The sequence below is a fragment of the Tiliqua scincoides genome, chromosome 1 (genome assembly GCF_035046505.1).
Source record: "Tiliqua scincoides isolate rTilSci1 chromosome 1, rTilSci1.hap2, whole genome shotgun sequence".
Classification (NCBI taxonomy): Eukaryota; Metazoa; Chordata; class Lepidosauria; order Squamata; family Scincidae; genus Tiliqua; species Tiliqua scincoides.
In genome coordinates, this window is record NC_089821.1 from 4,536,640 (window position 1) to 4,556,668 (window position 20,029).

At 43.3% G+C, this 20,029-nt stretch overlaps 1 protein-coding gene across 3 annotated transcripts in view; it reads right to left on the bottom strand.

Moving 5' to 3' along the window:
• The window catches only part of NUBPL (NUBP iron-sulfur cluster assembly factor, mitochondrial), an 80,776-nt gene that overhangs the window by 31,848 nt on the left and 28,899 nt on the right, over positions 1–20,029 (bottom strand). Inside the window, exons 4-7 of one of the 3 annotated variants that reach the window (XM_066630717.1) lie at positions 18,035–18,125; positions 13,611–13,650; positions 13,407–13,497; positions 486–579 (exon numbers count right to left, since the gene is read on the bottom strand). In XM_066630717.1, coding sequence (XP_066486814.1) covers positions 486–579; positions 13,407–13,497; positions 13,611–13,650; positions 18,035–18,125 — 316 coding nt within the window. Of the gene's footprint in view, positions 1–485; positions 580–13,406; positions 13,498–13,599; positions 13,651–18,034; positions 18,126–20,029 lie in introns of all 3 variants that reach the window. The other 2 variants (XM_066630730.1, XM_066630724.1) reach the window with 2 other exon arrangements.

The window sequence follows — 20,029 nt, forward strand, 5'->3', positions numbered from 1 at the left end:
ATGCGACCCCAGGTAAGGTAACAAACATGCCCTTACCTTGAGGAGGCCCCCTTCACTGCATCCCCACTGCAGGATGCAGTGCCTGCCACATTGGCACAGCTATGTCAGTGCTGGAAAGTTGGTTAGGATTGCGCCCTTAGTGTTCAAAGGAAAAAGGACAGAAACTGGCAAGTGTTTTCTCTTTGACCAGCTCAAGCTCAAGCTTTGAGCTTAGGGGAATTAACAAAAATAACACACACTGTTTGGAGAGGGAAAGGAAACATTCTGAATGGGAACAACTGAGGGGAAAAGACTGGTATGCACATGGAATGTCTGTGCCCCTTGGGTTGTCTGCTCTTGTGAAAAAAGATCATTGCTCTGTTACCTGAAAAGGCACTTTTCATCTCTAATCGTGCTTGGCTAGCACAATCTCGCCACTATTTCCAGTACCTTCCCATTGTCATCTTTTTCAAACCATTTGCAAGACACGATCTGCAAAAAGGTACCTGCAATAGGGATATTCTGCGATATCGACAGCTGTACATCTCCTGTCCCAGGTGGCATGTCAATTACTAAATAATCCAACTGGTGCCAGTCCACCTAGAAAAAGTTACAGGTAATTAGGAACAAAGATGCAATCGTTCACATAAGGCTCAAATGCACTGCAGTCTTCGGTGTCAATAGACAGCTGCTTAGCAAGTGTTATTGCTAGCAGGGTGCTTTACATGTATACTATGCATCAGAGCTCACTGCTTTTGTTGTTGAGACACCCTTGTGGATCATCCAATCAGAGTGGGAAAAGGGAGTCATTGAGTAGGGGTGGAGCCGGGAAAATCCCGTTCTAAACACCAACAGATGTTACCACTGGCAAAAGAAAACTGACAGACAGACAATAGAGGATTACAATAGCTCCTCTTTCATGTCAGCAGTCATCTGGACCAACGGCAATCCTTCTCAGTGGAGTCAGCAGAAACAGGAACAAGCCCTCTACTGATGCCAGATTAGCACAAAGGCCCAGAGATCAGGCTGACAGCTGAATATTTATTAAAGTAAAGTACATATCAGAGGAGTGAGTCATGGAGAAGCATAATATTGATCAAAGGAACCAATATGGTTTAATCTATATTTACTGCTAGCAAAAGCAAATAATTTGCACTGCTATTAACTACTTGGAGCTCTGAGTGGAATGTGCTGTTCTTACAAAGCACGACCTTAAGAGACCAAAGATCTGTTCCACTTTCTCCCCGAATCCTGCAGTTTGATATCCATTTAGTTCAGAAGAGTCCATGATGAATTAAAACAGAATTTACCCTCAGAAAGATGGAAATCTTAGGAAACTGATAGGCTTAAAATAAAATAAATATCCATGAAGATGTAGCTGGTTCAGGAAACATCATACTAAAAGCATGGCTTCGTGCTTTCCTGAACAAAAGGGACTGCACATTCCCTCAAGGGCGGTGGCAGTGGTTGGCCAGATTGGGCACTGGCTAAGGGACCACACCTGCCAGAGTGCCCCCTTGGCCAGGCTGACTCCTGCTTCCTCAATACCAGTCAATGGCAATAATAGCATCCCAGTGTACCATGATGGGAAAGGCAGGGGGCATCATAGGGGCCCCATTCAGGACTTTGCTGCAGGGCCCCCAGCAGAAGCAGGAGCAGTTTGTGCACCCCATCTCTCTCTTGGATGCTGGAGGAACAGAAGGGAAGTTTTTGCTTTCTCTTAAAAGAACAAAACTGCTGTGTCCTGTTACACACAAACTCAAGGAACTGCAGTTTGTTAACTAATTATCACCAGAACAGGTAGGATATCATATACGACAGCCACCGCTGGTCCCGGTTAACACCCCCCCCCAGCCTCCGATGCCGACTGGAGCCATGCTCCCGTTGCCTCTGGATGCTTTTCTAAGCCATTCTGAGGCAGTGCGCATCTGTGTGCTGCCTCTGTGAGGCTCAGACTGGCCATTTCAGCCAAAAACACGTGACTTCGGATTTCCAGAAGTCGAGTCTTTTCACCAGATATGGCATTCTGAGCCTCGCAGAGAGAGCACATGGACGCGCACTGCCTCTGCGAGGCTCTGAAAAGGTCCTGGAGACAAGGGGAGTGTGGCTCCCCTCACCTTTCGGAGGTTTTGCATAATGTCAAGACTCGCTTGACAACGGGGGTGCTGGTAGGCATCCCTGTCGTTAAGCCACACCTGACTGTACTTCAAATGGTTTTTTAAAAGTGATTGATATTTATAAGTCCTCAGGAAGCTATACATATTGCTTATAAATCAATTTCTTACCCTCCGACTCCTTGCTACAAAAGAATTCCTGCTTGAAGAGTTATTGACACAGACTTAGGAAGAATAAGATTTTTTAAAAATTATTTTTAAAATGCCCCAAAATGTTAGTAAAAAGCTACATAAAAGAAATATGTTTCTTGGCATCAGTTAGCACCAGATGTGCTGTGAGATTAAAGAGAAAGCGAAGAGTGTAATAGACAACAGAAAAATAACTCTGCCAAGTACATAAGGATGCTTTTCAATAATGAAATGGTGCTTCACAAGGCAAGCACTAAGCCACCAGGCTTTCTTCTTCATTTATTTATTACATCTTTATCCCTAAGGAGCTGAAGACGGCATAAATTATCCATACTTTCATCCTCACAACAATCTATGTGAAGTAGGCAAGGTTGGGGGGGGGGCAATTAATCCAAAGTTACCCACCCAGTGAACTTTATGGCTTTAAAAAGGTAAATCCACTAACCAAGGAATGTGTTGGCTACTGAACAGTGAGACAGCCCATGTATATTGGTGGGACGGTAGAAAGAGGTGTGCATTCATCCTTTACACCTTCCAAAAGATGATACTTCCTAAAGGTCAACTGAATTCTCCTGTTTGCACAACCTACACAGTTGATTGCAAATAGAGCTTATTCACTTTGCTTACAGTGGCATAATTATAAACCTAGACCAGTGGTTTTCAACTGGTGTGCTGCGAGGCTGCCTCAGATGTGCCGCAGGGCCAGAGGGGACAGGAAGCAGCCGCGCACATGGGAGAAGTGGCTGCTTTGACCCTCACATGGAAGAAAAAGCAGCAGACAGAGAGAGGCTGGTAGCAGCTGCTTTACACCTCCTGCTGTCGCTTGCTCCTGCTTATAAATCAATTATGAGTAAGACGAAGGCTAAAACCCTATCCTCATTTACCTGGGAACAAGCCCTGTTGACTATTATGGGGCTTACTTCTGAGTAGACATGCATAGACTTGGGTATTAAGGCAGTTGTTGCCTGCCCTGCGTGCTGATCGGGCAGCCAGAGAAGCCTGGAGGCGGTCCGGACAACAAAGGAGTCAGGAGCAGGCAAGCAGGTAGGAAGCGAGCAAGTCTGCTGAGGCCACCAGCTTAAGAATTGGCTGGCTAAAAGAGTCCTTGAAAGTTCCTTGCCACAGTTTGCCTGCAACTCCCCAAAGCGACCCTCCCTGCATTGCCTTTCGCCTTTTAGAGGAAGGGCATTGAGCCACAATCCTATCCACACTTACCTGGTAGTAAGTCCCATTGGCTATAATGGGGCTTACTTCTGAGTAGACATGGATAGGATTGGGCTTTAGGTCGCACTCTTTTTTCTCAAATACACAAGCAGGCAATTGGCACTTCTCTCTCCTCCCCCACCCCTCTCCCTTCCACAGGTACATCCCTCCCCAAATCTCATAATTGCAGTTAGCACCTCTCTCACTGTCCCTCCCCTCACTGGTCCCCACTTTCCAAAGGTCCAGAATCACTTGTCTCACATTCTCTCTCTTCTCCCCCCACTCCAGCTGAATCCTGCAGTTGTTTCAATCATGTCTCTTTATTGTCCCTCACCCAACATTTCTCCACTATGTGCTCAAACTGACCTCTCTTTGCCAACACTTTCTGGCATAACACTTCAACAACAATCTGATCACCCTACTTCAAAACATTTTCCTCCTTTCCAGAATCTCATATACTTTCCTCTCCAAGCCTCTTGTGAGTTTCTTTGTCATGTAATGATTTAATTGTATTAATTATATTAATTAAAAATAAATTGTAATGTAGCAATTTAATGTAAGTAAAAAACTGGTAGTGTGCCTTGACAATTTTAGTGCCTTGTCAGTGTGCCGTGAGCTGAAAAAGATTGAAAATGGTCACCTAGACACTCAAGAATGTGTAATGTGTTGACCAGTTGAAAATTACTCTTATTAATGAGCCAAGAGACTATACTCATGTGTACTTAAGTGATACAGTGGCCAATCAAGGCATTCAAAACTCCCCCAGGTTCTTTAGTTTTAAATGTCTTAAAAGCCATGTTCAGATTAGTTACATGTGTACAGTGGAACTTAACTTGAGGTGGGGGAGCAGAATCATGGCAACAGGCCTTGTTCTCCAATCTGTGTATTAGTACAACTGAAATTATCTCACTTAATTGATATTTGCTTTTAGGCAGAAGATAACTGGTGCGGAAAAAACTGTTAGTTGGTCTAACAAAAAGCTCTTTATGACCAACAAATTTGGGAGATCACCTCATAATCCGGTCCATCCTCTTTGGTCATCAGAGAGGGCCCTGCTGGAAGGGCCGCCATTTAGAGAGGTCTGGGGGATAGTGACCCAAAACAGGGCCTTCTCAGTAGTAGCACCAGTTCTGAGGAATTCCCTCTTCTTTGAGTTGAGAACCACTGGAAGCCTTCTGGTGGGGCTTGAAGATGTTTCTGTTAAAAAAAGCCTTCTGAACATCTTCAAGGGTATGTCTGCTGGTTGCACGTTGTTGGTTGATTGTTTTATAATTAACCGCTGCAAATTTTAAGACCAATTGGAATTTTTGTTTGGTTTTGCTGCTGCTCGGCTTTTAACATTCTGTTTTGTATGTATTTTTAATACATGGTTTCATGTTAGATAGCGTATATGCTACAGTCTTGAGAACCGCATAGAAAAGCTTCTGGAGATTTATTTCACACACCGATCCTACTTTTCTGTAAGCAGGAAAAACACAATGCAAGGTATCTTAAAAGGATCTCAGTATCACCCACATTCTTGTCCTGGGAGACGCAAGTACCAAATTAGTCAGGTAGCTGAAGCTTCTCCTTGTGAATATTTATTTCTTTTAATGGCATGCACAAAGATCAATGTGCCACATTTTTCCCTGTTTGAAAGATGGGATGAAGACATTAATGCGATGATAGAAAGTGATGTGGAGCAATGCTCTAGCAGGTAAAAATCAAAAGCTTGCAGTTCTAACATATTAAGAATGCCTGCAATGATTACGAGAGATAGGACATACATTTCTTCAATTAATTCTAAAGAGATAAGCAACAAATCTTTTTCAAGACAGCAGACATAGGAACTTAGAAACGTCACAAGCAGCCCAATCCTAACAGGGACTTAGGCTGCTGGAATGCGCGTTCCGGCAGTATAAAGTCCTTTATTTAAAAGATTTATATCCTGCCTTTCCTCTGCCGGAGCAGATACAGCTGCCGCAAAACGCAGCACACTGTTTTGCACAGCCAGGCTGCCTCCACAAGTGGCAAATGGCCACAATGACTCAGCAGTGGTCAGTCCATGTCTCCTGCTGCCAGAGAGTCAGTGTGGGGGGTGCAGATCTTTGCAGAAACTCACACCAGGCAGCCAGTTGCTCTGCCTGTTGTCCCAGAGTGCTCTGCACCCCGACTTCCAGGGAGAAGCCTATGGCCTGATCCAGTGAGGCTGATCTTATGTTCTTATGTTCTATAAGCGGCTGCCCAGCGTGAAAAGAGGAGGCTTTGGCATGGAACAGAGAGCCTCCACCATGCTGGATTCAGCTTGAGGGCCAGGGTTTGGAGGCTACTGATCTAGACGGTAAGCCTTCAGAAGACCTGTCCTTTCATTCTTTGTAAAGCGCCACATACATAGATGGCAAAATCACATAATCACTTGTGATTCTGGCGATGGAAAATGTGCCAAACAGACAAATTTAAACTGAAGACCATTTCAGAAAAGAATGAAAATTTCTTGAAATAAGCAAGTCTTGTTCATAATCAACATTCCATCACATCATGGGACATTAGTCTTAATCCCACTGATCGGTTTTAAGAAATGTGTCTATATGCAAATGCATGTTTGGGCAGGAATAAATTAGCTCACATTAACAAAACATTACAGTAAAAAGGAATTCCCTTTTGCAAACAAACAAGTGAGCGCTGCTTACAAAATTATACCTGTTAACACCCTCCATCTGTCAGCCGCTGTGTATGTGTGGAAAAATGCTAAAATGTTTGCTACTTCAGTATGTACAGTGTTGTGAAACATTTCGCATGCTGAAAATATAATTGCACTTTGCATAAGCACAGTATTCATATTTTTAAAAAAAAAAAGAATTTTCTTGACATTTATAGTTAAGAGCAATGTAATTAACTGCCATGCGCCTCTGTGTATTTTCTCCCATTCAGGAATATTACTAAAGCTTCTGTGTAAATTGCTCTAATCAATCACTAGGCATATGTGACAAATAAAAATTCTATGTATTTCCAATATGCATTCCAAGTAACATTTTAAATGCCACATTTCTTGCAAGGTAATGTCATCTTCAACCTTAAGCAAATCTGAAAAGTGAGTGCATGGAATGTGTAAAAGAATGTTCTGCACACGTATTTCTTAAAGAGAAACAAAAAGCAGTTGCTAATTGTTCTTTTGCAGCTATGCCAGGGTTTTCTGAATTAACTATTTTCTTCATTTGATTGTTTATTAAGTGACACCCCTGCAGTATTTCAGTCAAGCAAGATCCCAGACACAGACTGAGCAGCAGTCAAAAAATTCAAAATGTCACCCTGAGAGCAGCTCTAGGAAGATCACTTGGTTATTATCCCAAAAGCAAAGGGCAGGTGAGAATGCTGTCAAATTGATGACAAAACTTCATACTACAGGGCCAGATTCCCGCTTTCCACCTCACACTTACAATACTCTAATCACTCCCCTCCCCCAGTTTGGCCTCAGTCTGCTTTGCTCCAATCTCAGTTTCACCTCCAATGTTCACAGTAGTGTTTCTAATAACAATCACCATGTCCTTGTGATCCTGTGGTTGCAGGGGATATAAAACAACTTCTGCTCAGTGGCATAGCAAAGGGAGGGACAGGGGGTACATTGCCCCGGGTACCAGGTCTTCAGGGGGTTGTCATCAAGGGAGTTTGACACTAGTGGCCCAAATTGTAGAAACCTTGTTATGTATGAGTAATACCATCACGTTATATGTGGTTGGTCTGTGGAACTCCTTGCCACAGGATGTGGTGATGGTCTCTTGTTATCTGGTGTGCTCCTTGGGGCATTTGGTGGGCCGCTGTGAGATACAGGAAGCTGGACTAGATGGGCCTATGGCCTGATCCAGTGGGGCTGTTCTTATGTTCTTATGTTCATGTTTTGATTTTTATGCGATGTTCAGTTTACTATTGGGGTCTTCCAAGCAAAAAATTAAGCATTTATCTTTCCTATGTGTGCTTAACAATTGAGAATTATTACAGTGAAAAAGGTATTAAAATGCCACAAAATATTTAGTGTGGATTTATCTACACATAACTTTTCAAGCAAAATTGCTTTCTGAGGTATGAGGAAGCAGAATGTCCCACATGGGGGTGGATATTGCTCATAACCACATACTTTAAGGAAGGTTCTATTATCTAAAGCAGCGGTCTCCAAACTGCGGACTACTGTGTTGTGAAAAAGCCTTCTGTGCAGTGCTTACTTTTCCATTCTGTTTCCTGTCATCTTGCCAGCCAATCTCGTCAGAAAGTTGCTCTCGTAAGCCGCTTCCACCCTGAAACTGGGGTGCAGAGCATTCTGGGGTAATGGTAGTGGAAGTGGTTGCCAAGCACAACTTTCTGATGAAATTCACTGGAAAGATAATAGGCTGCAACACAGAACGGTAAGCACCACACGCGATGGGGAAGGAGAAGCCGTGACGGTGTGGCAGGGAGATCGAAAGCCCCACAGCACCTGCCTCCACTGCTTGTTTTCTGTCAAATGATTTTGGCAGGCTCAGAACACGGAAGCCCTCCTGTCTCCTCCGTCTCTGTGGTGCTTGCAAATATTAATAGGAAAGCAGGAAGAGCTCACAGGAAGCTTATTGGAGGACAAAAACAATGCAATGCTTAGCTTTCTGTGAGCTCTTCCTGTTCGTGTTTGCAGGCCCCAGAGGGGCAGGAGGGCTCAGTCAGCCAAAGAAAAGTCATTTGCACTATGGGGGGAAATTTGCAAGCCGCTTCTTGTGGAGTTTGCTACTATATGCGGTTTCTAGTATCCATGGTGGCAGCAGGAACTCAACCCCACAGATACAGGGTGTGTGTGCCTGTGGCACTTGCCTATTGTCAAATGTCTGCCTAACAGAAACTGGAGCTCAAACTTCAGCACTTATTTCCATTTACAACAGGCCAAGACCCTTTTAAAAACTTCAGACATTTATATTAAAATAGCTTTGTAAATACTAACTTCATGACCTTCTTATCATCCGTCTTCTGGGCCACAGAGAAGGGGCGGAGTTATTGCTCAAGTCTAAATAAATACTGAGTATTTTGCATCATAAATTCTTAATATGCTGTACCATCAGTCCTAAACTGTGACACATCTTAAGAAAAAAAATAGCTAAAATTATGATCTGCTAATAATGAACTATAAATTTTTCTGATTGTATGCACATTTGAGGGTTGTACAATAGTTGTTCTCTAGGCTTAACTGGAAGTGTAATTCAAGAACTACAGACAAAGCCTACTGTCTTAACTTCTGCAGGGGTATCCCTAGCTTCCTTACAGTTAAGAAATGTAAACAAGCAACATTTCTGAGAAATTAAAAAGCAAAACAGATTAGCATAGGACTGTGAGGCCAGTGCTTGGGGAGCGGTTCAGACAACGGAGCTGGGTCGCCAACCTCACTTGCCTTTTCACTGATGAAATAAAGTCTTAGGTGGGCAAAGATAGATCTGAAAAGTACTAACATTGTTTTTTGTGTGGATTGATAACCAGTGAAGTTAATCTCAAACTGCAAAAGGAATAGTTACTAAACTGCAACAAGATCAACTGCAGTTTTGTCAAGCTGTATGGGACAATTGTGGCATTTGTGGTAACAAGGATAGAGACCATCAAATTAAGGGGTAGCAAGTATATCGGTCTTTGATCCAAACAGAAGAAAAGGACCTACTTCAACACCCACAACCGTCTCCCAACGTCTTATCTGTAGTTAAGAGACACCCAACATTACATCTGCACTGGCTTTAATGGACATTATCTCACAGATATCAGTGAGCTGTACCATAGTATCTCTATTCAACCATTTTGTCCTGCAATATTTTTTCTGGTATCAGAATGGTTTCACTGCAGTAGAGACTCTTTTCCCAAGTAGTATTTCAGGGTATGTCTCCTTAGATCCCAGCAGTAACGAACTATATTATGTTTAATCTTATCAGATAATAATCATATTTGCACCAGTATACCTTAGAAATATTTGCAGCACCTAATTCTGTTAAACTGGTATAACAAGAAAAATGAACAGTTACTTGATATGCCTCATGGTTTGCTGTGTCACCCGGTTATGGAAGAGGAGAGCTTATATGCTAAAGCAGATGATAAAGACTATTTCATAATACTGCCTGATTTTATGTCGTAGTCTATGAACCCCTTCTACTGGAGGCAATAAAATGCATTAAGAATATTAGGTCTGACTGACTTAATTATCTTGAGATCTTTATTTAATATTTTATATCCTTGCCTCAGTGTCTGGGAGCCCCTTAAACTCAATATTGAATCATAAACCAAGATTAAGAGGGTGTTTCAGATTGCTTATGGGTAGCTGGAAGTGGAGGAGGAAAAAAATGGAACTAATTCTTCCAGATTCGCTATAAACCAAACTAAGAGGCTAAGGCATAAATATAAAAAAAAATATTTTTTTAAAGCTATAAAGCTTCTCACCTTCTAAAAGAACCTGCTGAATCCTACACTGACTAATGACAGACTGTGGAGCTAGATTCAGGAACGTTACAATGAAACCTCCAGCAGTGGAACAATACAGTATTTATTTAAGAATATAAGAAGAGCCCCACTGGATCAGGCCAAAGGCCCATCTAGTCCAGCTTCCTGTATCTCACAGCGGCCCACCAAATGCCCCAGGGAGCACACCAGATAACAAGAGACCTGCAAGGCTTCCTGGGAATTGTAGTTAAGAACATAAGAACAGCCCCACTGGATCAGGCCATAGGCCCATCTAGTCCAGCTTCCTGTATCTCACAGCGGCCCACCAAATGCCCCAGGGAGCACACCAGATAACAAGAGACCTGCAAGGCTGCCTGCGAATTGTAGTTAAGGACATAAGAACAGCCCCGCTGGATCAGGCCATAGGCCCATCTAGTCCAGCTTCCTGTATCTCACAGCAGCCCACCAAATGCCCCAGGGAGCACACCAGATAACAAGAAGACCTGCAAGGCCTCCTGGGAATTGTAGTTAAGAACATAAGAACAGCCCCACTGGATCAGGCCAAAGGCCCATCTAGTCCAGCTTCCTGTATCTCACAGTGGCCCACCTAATGCCCCAGGGAGCACACCAGAGAACAGGCACAATCTGTGTCCTGGTGCCATCATAAGGGTCCCCATGCCCTTTGTCCATGCCCGATAGTTCATCAACAGCAGACAACTGCAAGGATAAGATCTAAAACTCCTTAAATTACAATCACACACAAAATTCTGCAGTTATGAAACTTTGCTATTATTGGTTTTGGTGGTTCCAAGTATGTTTTTGATGTTTGGATATTCTTTTATTTTAATTGTTGATTGCTTGATCATTTTATTCGTTTCTGTGAGCCACCTTAAGTCCCCCTGACTAGGGAGAAAGGAGACAAAAAGCATTTTAAATAAATAAATAAATAGATGTTCCCTCTACAACAGACCCTTCTCACTGTTGCTGGGATCTGCAAACTTATTTTCCTAGCAAAGAAACTAGTATGGAAGCAGGATTAAGGGATATCTAGTTTATTCACAGAAGTATCATGCTTGATGGGAGGAAAGTCCTGTTAAAGCTTTCTGCAGGCACAAGTGAAATTTCATTGTCAGGGAAAATCATTAATGGCCCCTGTGTTAAGGGACTCAATTTCTTTTCTGCTTCTGAATCTGCTAGAGTACAACTGCATCTTTAGTTGCTAGGTAACAACCAACTCAGCATATGCCATTATCAACACACAGGAGAAAGGAACTGCCATCTGCCTCGCATGTGGGAACTGCCTCGCATTTGGGAATTTCATTGACTAAGGCAATATGGAAAAAGAAATCATTCTTGGTCTTTCAGGGCCTGATCTGTCCGTAGAGCAGGTGTAAACGTCAGTACCATGACTTTCTGCTTTCACATTGCAGTGACCTCATAAAAATAAGGCATGGGAAGAACATCAAAAAAATCACAATTGCTGGTACAAGAACCATGACATTGGAAAAGAACTGTAACGTAAGAACAGCCCCACTGCATCAAGCCAAAGGCATATCTAGTTCAGCTTCCTGGATCTCACAGTGGCTCACCAAATGCTTCAGGGAGCACACAAGACAACAAGACACAACCTGCAACCTAGTGCCCTCCCCTGCATCTGGCATTCTGAAGTAGCCCACCTCTAAAATCAGGAAGTTGCACATACCCATCATGACTTGTAACCTATGATGGCCTTTTCCTCCAGAAATGTGTCCAACCCCCTTTTAAAGGCATCTAAGTGAGATGCCATCACCGCTTCCTGTGGCAAGGAGTTCCACAGACTAATTACACGCTAGGTAAAGAAATATTTTCTTTTGTCTGTCCTAACTCTCCCAGTACTCAGTTTTAGTGGATGTCCCCTGGTTCTGGTGTTATGTGAGAGGAAACACATCTACTCCTAGTCTTGGGGGATGCCTCTTCCAATTGGATGAAGTATTTCCAGCAAATGATTTATAATACCATTATCTTAAAAAGCAACACTGACATTGCACTACAAAGAGCAACAGCTGCAGGGAAATCTTACTTAGAGGTGCCCAGAAGAAATTAAAGCTTGAGCTCGCTGGCACAGGAAACACAAGACTGCTTCTGATAATAGGAGCTTAGCACTATCTGCTTCACAGGCAGCCACTTTTGGGGCCTGCAGCATGCAATGATGACACATCATATGATCTGCATGGCCAGATGTTACCAGAGAAGAAAGTAAGGGAGAATACAGGCACGCACACCCTGTAAGTGTGGGGGTGAGTTCCTGCTGCCACCACGGATACTAGAAACCGCATATAGTAGCAAACTCTACAAGAAGCGGCTTGCAAATTTCCCCCCATCGTGCAAATGACTTTTCTTTGGCTGACTGAGCCCTCCTGCCCCTCTGGTGCCTGCAAACACAAACAGGAAGAGCTCACAGAAAGCTAAGCATTGAATTGTTTTCATCCTCCAACAAGCTTCCTGTGAGCTCTTCCTGCTTTCCTACTAATGTTTGCAGGCACCACAGAGACAGAGGAGACAGGAGGGCTTCCGTGTTCTGAGCCTGCCAAAATCATTTGACAGAAAACAAGCAGTGGTTTTGGGGCTTTCGATACTGTGGTGCTTTCGATCTCCCTGCCGCACCGTCACGGCTTCTCCTACTCCAAAGGAGAAGCTGGAATGGCACTCAACAATGAGGCGCAATGCTGAGCAGGGCACTATAACTATACCCCTGAAAGCCCGGGGGTAGGGGAGGGCTGCATTGCAGCCAGTCTGGTGGCACATCCAGAGCACAACCAACAATCTCTGACACTGTGACAAAAGGGCTGCTGCATTCAGGCATCAAGGGGGAAAAAGGAGCGAGACGGGCAGGAGAGTCTGCACACACTGGACAGTAAGGCATAAAAGTCTTACCACTGGCCTGGTATGAGCTGGAGGGTGGCTGGCAGCAAAAGTAGAGGATGAGCACTGAGTACCTACACCAGAGGCTAGGAAAGCAGACTGGAGAGTCTGGTGAAGTATACCTAACCTGCGGAGGGCCTGGGGGCTGATATAACCTCTTCCTCACAAGCTGTTTGAGGCCCAAATTGGGTGAGGAGATCAGCGACAAGATTGCACTGCATGGCCCTGGCAGGGCTGCAGTTCTTCAGAGCCATTAAGACAAAAGGGCTTTAATTCCCCTCCTCCTTTTTCCCTGACTCAGCCCCCCCCCCCCCCCGGGGCACCACATCACAAAAATACATTTCATTGCTACTTATCGATAATATTCTCTATGGACTATGAAATGACCAATCTACTATTTACTAGACTAGATCTACAGCTCAGAAAGTTCATGACTTCTCATGAAAATCAATGAGAAATTTGTCACCAGGAAAGCTGCTACATTTGTAAAAAGATTCAAACTTTCTTGGAGAAAATTAATTGTATTAAGATATAACGTGGAAATGACTAAAATGAAGAACTTCCTGCTTGTTGCATTTTCAGTGCTGTCTGTCTTACATTACTCCTTACCTGTCTCAACAATTTCTCTATGGCCGACATGACCATGAGTCCTCGCCAGACAATCGGTGCGGCCTCTTCTACTAAAAATCCCATAGACATACTAGAAGAGAAAAGCAAATAAAAAACTTGCTGAGCTTTTAAACACAACAGAAGGAGTAAAATAAACCACATAAATATGTAAAATAGATCCATTCAAACTTACACATTGCTTACCATGCAATTCCATAGTTCACAAGGGGTCTCATTAAGTTTTCTAGAATGAGAATTGTTTAAATATTAGGAAGAACAATCATTTCATGTTCCATCATCAGTGTGGAAACGCTTAGAAACCATGTCAACTATAACTTATTCTGAATTTATATGTCACCTTTCAATGAAAACCTTTCCAGAGTGGTTTATGAGTTAGCACAATAGAAACACAATGCAACGCACAACAATGCATAGAAAAAGAAATAGCAGCATTAAAAACAGCTTAGAAAAGTTATATACACCCTTTTAAAAAGCACTTCCATGATTTCACTGAAAAGCATAGACCCACTTAATATTTAAGTATTACAGTATACTAACCAGGGTTTGCAGTAATTAAGCCTGGATGAGAAATATAAAGCAAAACCATGGTTTAACTAAGCCCTGGCCCCAGAGGGCACATATAAGGAGACACAGGTGAGATCTGCTTGTCCGACCTAGCAAGCAGGAAAGGCATGGAAACTGCCTTACAAGAGTTTGCTTGTTTTTTCAAAATTAAATTTTTAATTATGTGTTTATGTGATGTATATTCCACTCTTACATAGGGTAGACCGCCACCCAGATGTGGTTATTGGAGCCACATCTTATTAACTTCAGTAATCATACAGACAGAAGCTCCCAGACCATTCACTGGCCCCACCTTAAGCCATTTCTACCCAACTCTGCATATACGCAACAGGGACCAAATGTGTACACCTGTAGGCTGGGCAGAAATGGGTTAAAGCAGATATAACATTTAAACCATGGTTTGCATATTCATTTCAAACATCACTTTTATATTCTCATTTGCCACTGATCTTAAGCCATGGCTAAGGTCAGCTATTTTCAACCAATATGCCACAGCATATTGATGTGCCGCAAATGGTCTGCAGGTGAGCCACAGGAGTTTGGGAGAAGATCATTTATTAATAGGGCCATTGGGGAATATGAACCCCCCCACTGGAAGAGTGGTGTGCCTTGTCAACTATAAAAAAAAAAAAAAAAAAAAAAAAAAGATGGTGCGCCTTGACAATTGTAGTGCTTTGACAGTGTCCCATGAGATGAAAGAGGTTAAAAATCACTGGCTTAGGTACTCAAAAATAATTCTCAACCATGGTTAAGCAATGATTTCACTTGCAGAAGATCATCATATGAACTGTCAACCTCCCATCTTTTATTGGAATTGCGGAAGATCTGGCGAGGAGGTAGGATGTGGTGTCAGCAGTGGCCCCTTCAAGGGTTAAGGCCTGGGCTCTCAGCAGAGGGTGTGCTGCATAGCTGCAGCCACTAGAGGCAATGAGTTCTCTAGGGATATAAGGAGCAACTGATGCAGGAAGGGTTTGTGGGTTGCAGTGGAGAGAGAGAAGGAAGGAAAGGAGACTTGCCTGTTGACTGACTTTGTGGCTAACTGACCTACTAGACTGCTAACTTATGGCTCTGTGTTTTGGACTGACCTTTGGCTAACTGACTTGCTGGCTTTTGACTCATGGACTGTCCCACGACTGCTAACGAACCAACGGACTGGCTAACAATGAACCGGACTTTTGGACTATCTGGCTCACTAACTCACAGACTACTCAAACAGACTGCTGAGTGGAGGACAGCTTATATCTAAGACTGCAAACTCTCCTACTCGGCTGCCTTCAACTAGAATGGAAAAGCTTCATCTGTTCAAAGTTGAACTTGCTTCCTACAGCTAAACTAAGAGCTTCTGTCCTTGATCAGTAGTTGGACAAAGTCATATAAACATAATCAGTCCTATGAATGTTTCCTAAGTGAGGAGGTGGGCTTTAAACACTTACTGTGCAATCAGGTCCTCAGACAAACCAAGAAAGATGAAACTTCTTTAAAGAAGAGCCCCAGTAAGATGCAGCATCAATAGTCACATATTGATTTTTCACTCTGGTATTTATAAGCCACCCCACTCCATGAACATCTTTAAGAATCTTAGTAAGATTCTCACAAAGAGTGGGACTTGATAATAAACAGAAATCTGACTCATGACGAGTCACCCTGATGAGCCATATAGTGCAATGCCATAACAATATGCTCCTCATGTTACCTGTATGACATATTTAGCAGCTTCCACGAATGCCCCAAACTTGCATTTATCAGAAGTAACAAGAACAAAACTTACTCCTTTGGGCTTTAAGGGGAAGTTGATCATATAGTTGCCCCTCATCTTAGGTGCAGTTGACTTGTGTACAATCAACTACCTGTACGCACACACAGCAAACCACCACCACAACAAAAACACACAGGGGGGAAAAAACAGTGCAGGCAATTCCACCTGCCATTCTACTTACAAAATACATGCCTGAGAGTGAGCCTGGGGTCACAGAATGAAGCTGTTCCTACCTCAGCTGGTCTCAGTTCCAACTTGCTTCTTGCAGTTTTTAAAGAGACACTACCTATTTTTCCAATCCAAGAGATTTTCAATGAGTTCTCAATGGTATGTACCATGTAACAACATTCCATTGACCAACTGACCACCCAACCAATCCACTAACTGCATATCCAATGCTGGTCTTGCAGAACTCACCAGGCTAGCTTTCTTACCAGCTCAACCATTCTTCCTTGCCAGCTCTACCGTTTGCGCACTTTCTGTTGGCGCTTTCTCAGGAAAGAGTGCAGATAACTGCATTCCTTCTTGCCATCTGACTATTCTGGGGTATTAAAGGGATACTACAAGGCGTTCTGGGGTGTGAGCCGGCAACTATTCACAATCGCCAGACAATGACAGATGCACCAAAGGATGCAGAACAGATTCCCACTGATAAGTGGCGCATATCTGTAATTTTGAGTACGCACAATTTTAGCTTCACACACTGATTCGAGAATGCAACCCTCACGTAAGACAAGGGGTGACCATATAAGTTTTCTGCACGCACAGCCAGTTACTTCCCATGAATACAAGTTCAGTCATGGACTGCGGCTTCCATACTTAAAAAACAGTCAAACATAAAATATGGCAACACCCACAGGTTTAAAAGGTACATTTTAAATGGCTGATGCCATTCTCAATAGCTCATGATCACAACTATTAATTTCTCTACTCTAAAATTATACACCAGTGCATAGTGACAGAACAGTTACACCTCCACAGGCACTTAGAAATAAGACTGCAGCAGACAAGGGTTTGTTCCAAGATTATACAAATGGTTGGCAACCTTCAGTCTCGAAAGACTATGGTATAAGCCTACAGCACCTGGTATTCCCAAGTGGTCTCCCATCCAAGTACTAACCAGGCCTGATCCTGCTTAGCTTCCGAGATCAGACAAGATCAGGCATGTGCAGGGATTATACAGAAGCTTCAGAATCCATTGCATGGTGAACACCAGCATTTTATACAGCTGAAACATTAGATTTTTTTCACCCTTCAAATCATTATTATCCACCTCCTCACTTTGTCATGATGCTTTCAGGAATAGTACAAAAGACAAGCAATATCTCTTGCCACAATACCTTTCAAAGGGAACAGTGTATCATGTACTCTGTACTCCTGTTACATGACAGCCACTCAGACTGTATGGGATGTGAATTTAGGTAATATATTGCAGGCAAAAGAAGCTCTGAAACAGTCTGCCTTGAAAAGCATTTCCTTGAGAAACCAGAAGTGGCTTTTTTTTTTTTTTTTTTGCCTCTCTGGGCTATTCTGAATCCTGGAGAGGCAGCAAGCAGACTGCCTCTCAGCTTCAGAAAGCCCTCCGGTCCCCTATGATTAATGGGCTGAAGATTGTGGATTTGAGTATCTGCAAAATTCAGTATCAGCGAGGGGGGTCTGAGAATGGATCCCCTACAGATACCACGGCCCCACCTGTATATAGGTAAGAGAAGTCAGACTGTGTCTGAAGTTGCTTTCCCAGAGTAAAGAATTCTTTGAAAACAGAATAATTTAATATCACTTGTGAATTTTATGTCTGAATTTTTAAGGAATCATGGCCATGCCAGGAAGTCTCTTTCTCCCATCATACTAATTATACACGTTACATTCAAACATGTGATTTCTAGTCTCCAATGTGAAATGCTACAGTCCTAACTGTATTTTATTATGCAATAATTTGAAACATGCAAGTTCTGTTCTAAAGTAACAAACTGGAAGTGAGCTCAAATCAGGGAGTGGAGCTCAGGGTAGAGGCTTGAAGAGGGGACTGCAAGCCTTCAGGACCCTTATGAAGGCTTCCGGAGGCCCCCACCCATGTACATGGGACCATCCCTGGGTCCCCGCAGCACCATTAGGGCCACAGCCCTGTGCAAACCCCACCCCCACCATTACTTACAAGGTTCCCAACTTCCTTGGAGGAGTTTGGGAACCTCTGACTTAAGATCTGAACATAAAATTGGAACCCAACTGTAGCCAATGGTCCACCCAACAGCTTTTGATGAAGAAGGTGATACACAGTTGAACTTACTTGACGTCACTTCAGGACTTCCTTTCAAATTCATCATTTTTGGAATAGAAGGCCCATACACATCAGCATCAAGCAAACCAACTGATTTGGTCTGTGGGAAACAAAACACACACAACATTCTTCAAGAAACAGGACAACTATGCAAGCCAAAGGGTCACCAAAATTAGTTTGTTACAAGCTTTAAATCTAGTTAACTTTCTAGACAGTCAAGTGGTACAGTAAGCTAATTTCCAATGCAATACTAATCCAGCCCTTGCTGAAGAAGTAAGCATACCCCCTACACAGGTCCAGTACAGTGGGCCTTCCTTATATATGGGCACGGCACCCACAGATTCAAAAACAACCATGAGGATGCAGCGCCAAGGGGCAATATCAGGCACTCCCGGAAGCCAGATTCAGGTCACACTGAATCTGTGTGACCCGCCCCAGGAGGCATTTCCCAAATGTGCATCGCATTTGGGGGACACCAGAGCCAACGGAGCAGGCTGCACGCCTTGGCATGACCCAGAAGTGGCTTCCAGGAACTGCCTGATACTGTCCCATGGTACTGCAGCCCGACATGGTCCTGGGCTTTGCACATTGGGCCGTGACACACAAGTAGGGAATGCTGTTTTTTAAATGGAACTTGAGTATCCGGATTTTGGCATCCATGTGCGGGGGTGGGGGAAGGTGACCCCAGAACCAAATCCCCATGGATTCTGAGAGCCCACTGCAATTACATGGAAAAAAGCATGGATCTGGGCCAATTAGAAAAATATAGGCTTAAGTCAAAACTTAAGTATATGAGAAAATAAAAATGAAGAATGAACATACATTAACAGTAAACCAACAAGGGTGAATTGCTTCATATTTTGGAGACACATTAAATCTGTTGCAGCAAACACAGCATCTCTAATGCCTTGAAAAGCCAATAGCTTACTGTGGCACAAGCTTTCGTAGAACAACAGTGCAGGCAGAAAGGATGATTAGGACCTACTGGGAGGTCAGCAAGTGTTTCTCACTGTTTTATCAACAAAAATACTTTCTGCTCTCAAAAAAAGTTGAATTCAAAATCTCTGCTCTGCAGTAACTCACATGGAGATTTCTACTTGCATATGCAATTTACCCCAGTGTGTGTAACCCCAGTTACCCCAGAATGCCCGTGGCGTTCAGAAGGGAAGTGGCTCCACCCCAAGCCACCATTTCATGTCTGGTTCTATCCCTACCCTGAGCCTATTTTTCACTTATCTTTAGTGAGAAAAGTAGAATATGAAAAAATTAAATATTCTACAGCTAGGACTCGTGAGTAGACTTTAGTAGCTCTAGTAAAATACAAAACAGATTCCATAAACCTGAAGGCTCTGCCCGTGTTGGGACTAGAGTATTTTCTCAGGTATATGAAGCTGTGTCCTAGTCCAGGTTGGGAGAGACGTGATTATAGAGAAGGAAGCAGATTTTGGTAATAGGGGGACCAAAAGGCTGTGAACCGCAAGAGGTTTTTACACATTTCTACACAGAACACATAAGAACATAAGAACAGCCCCACTGGATCAGGCCATAGGCCCATCTAGTTCAGCTTCCTGTATCTCACAGCGGCCCACCAAATGCCCCAGGGAGCACACCAGATAACAAGAGACCTCATCCTGGTGCCCTCCCTTGCATCTGGCATTTTGACATAACCCATTTCTAAAATCAGGAGGTTGCGCATACACATCATGGCTTGTACCCCATAATGGATTTTTCCTCCAGAAACTTGTCCAATCCCCTTTTAAAGGCGTCTAGGCTAGACGCCAGCACCACATCCTGTGGCAAGGAGTTCCACAGACAGACCACACGCTGAGTCAAGAAATATTTTCTTTTGTCTGTCCTAACCCGCCCAACACTCAATTTTAGTGGATGTCCCCTGGTTCTGGTATTATGTGAGAGTGTAAAGAGCATCTCTCTATCCACTCTGTCCATTCCCTGCATAATTTTGTATGTCTCAATCATGTCCCCCCTCAAGCGCCTCTTTTCTAG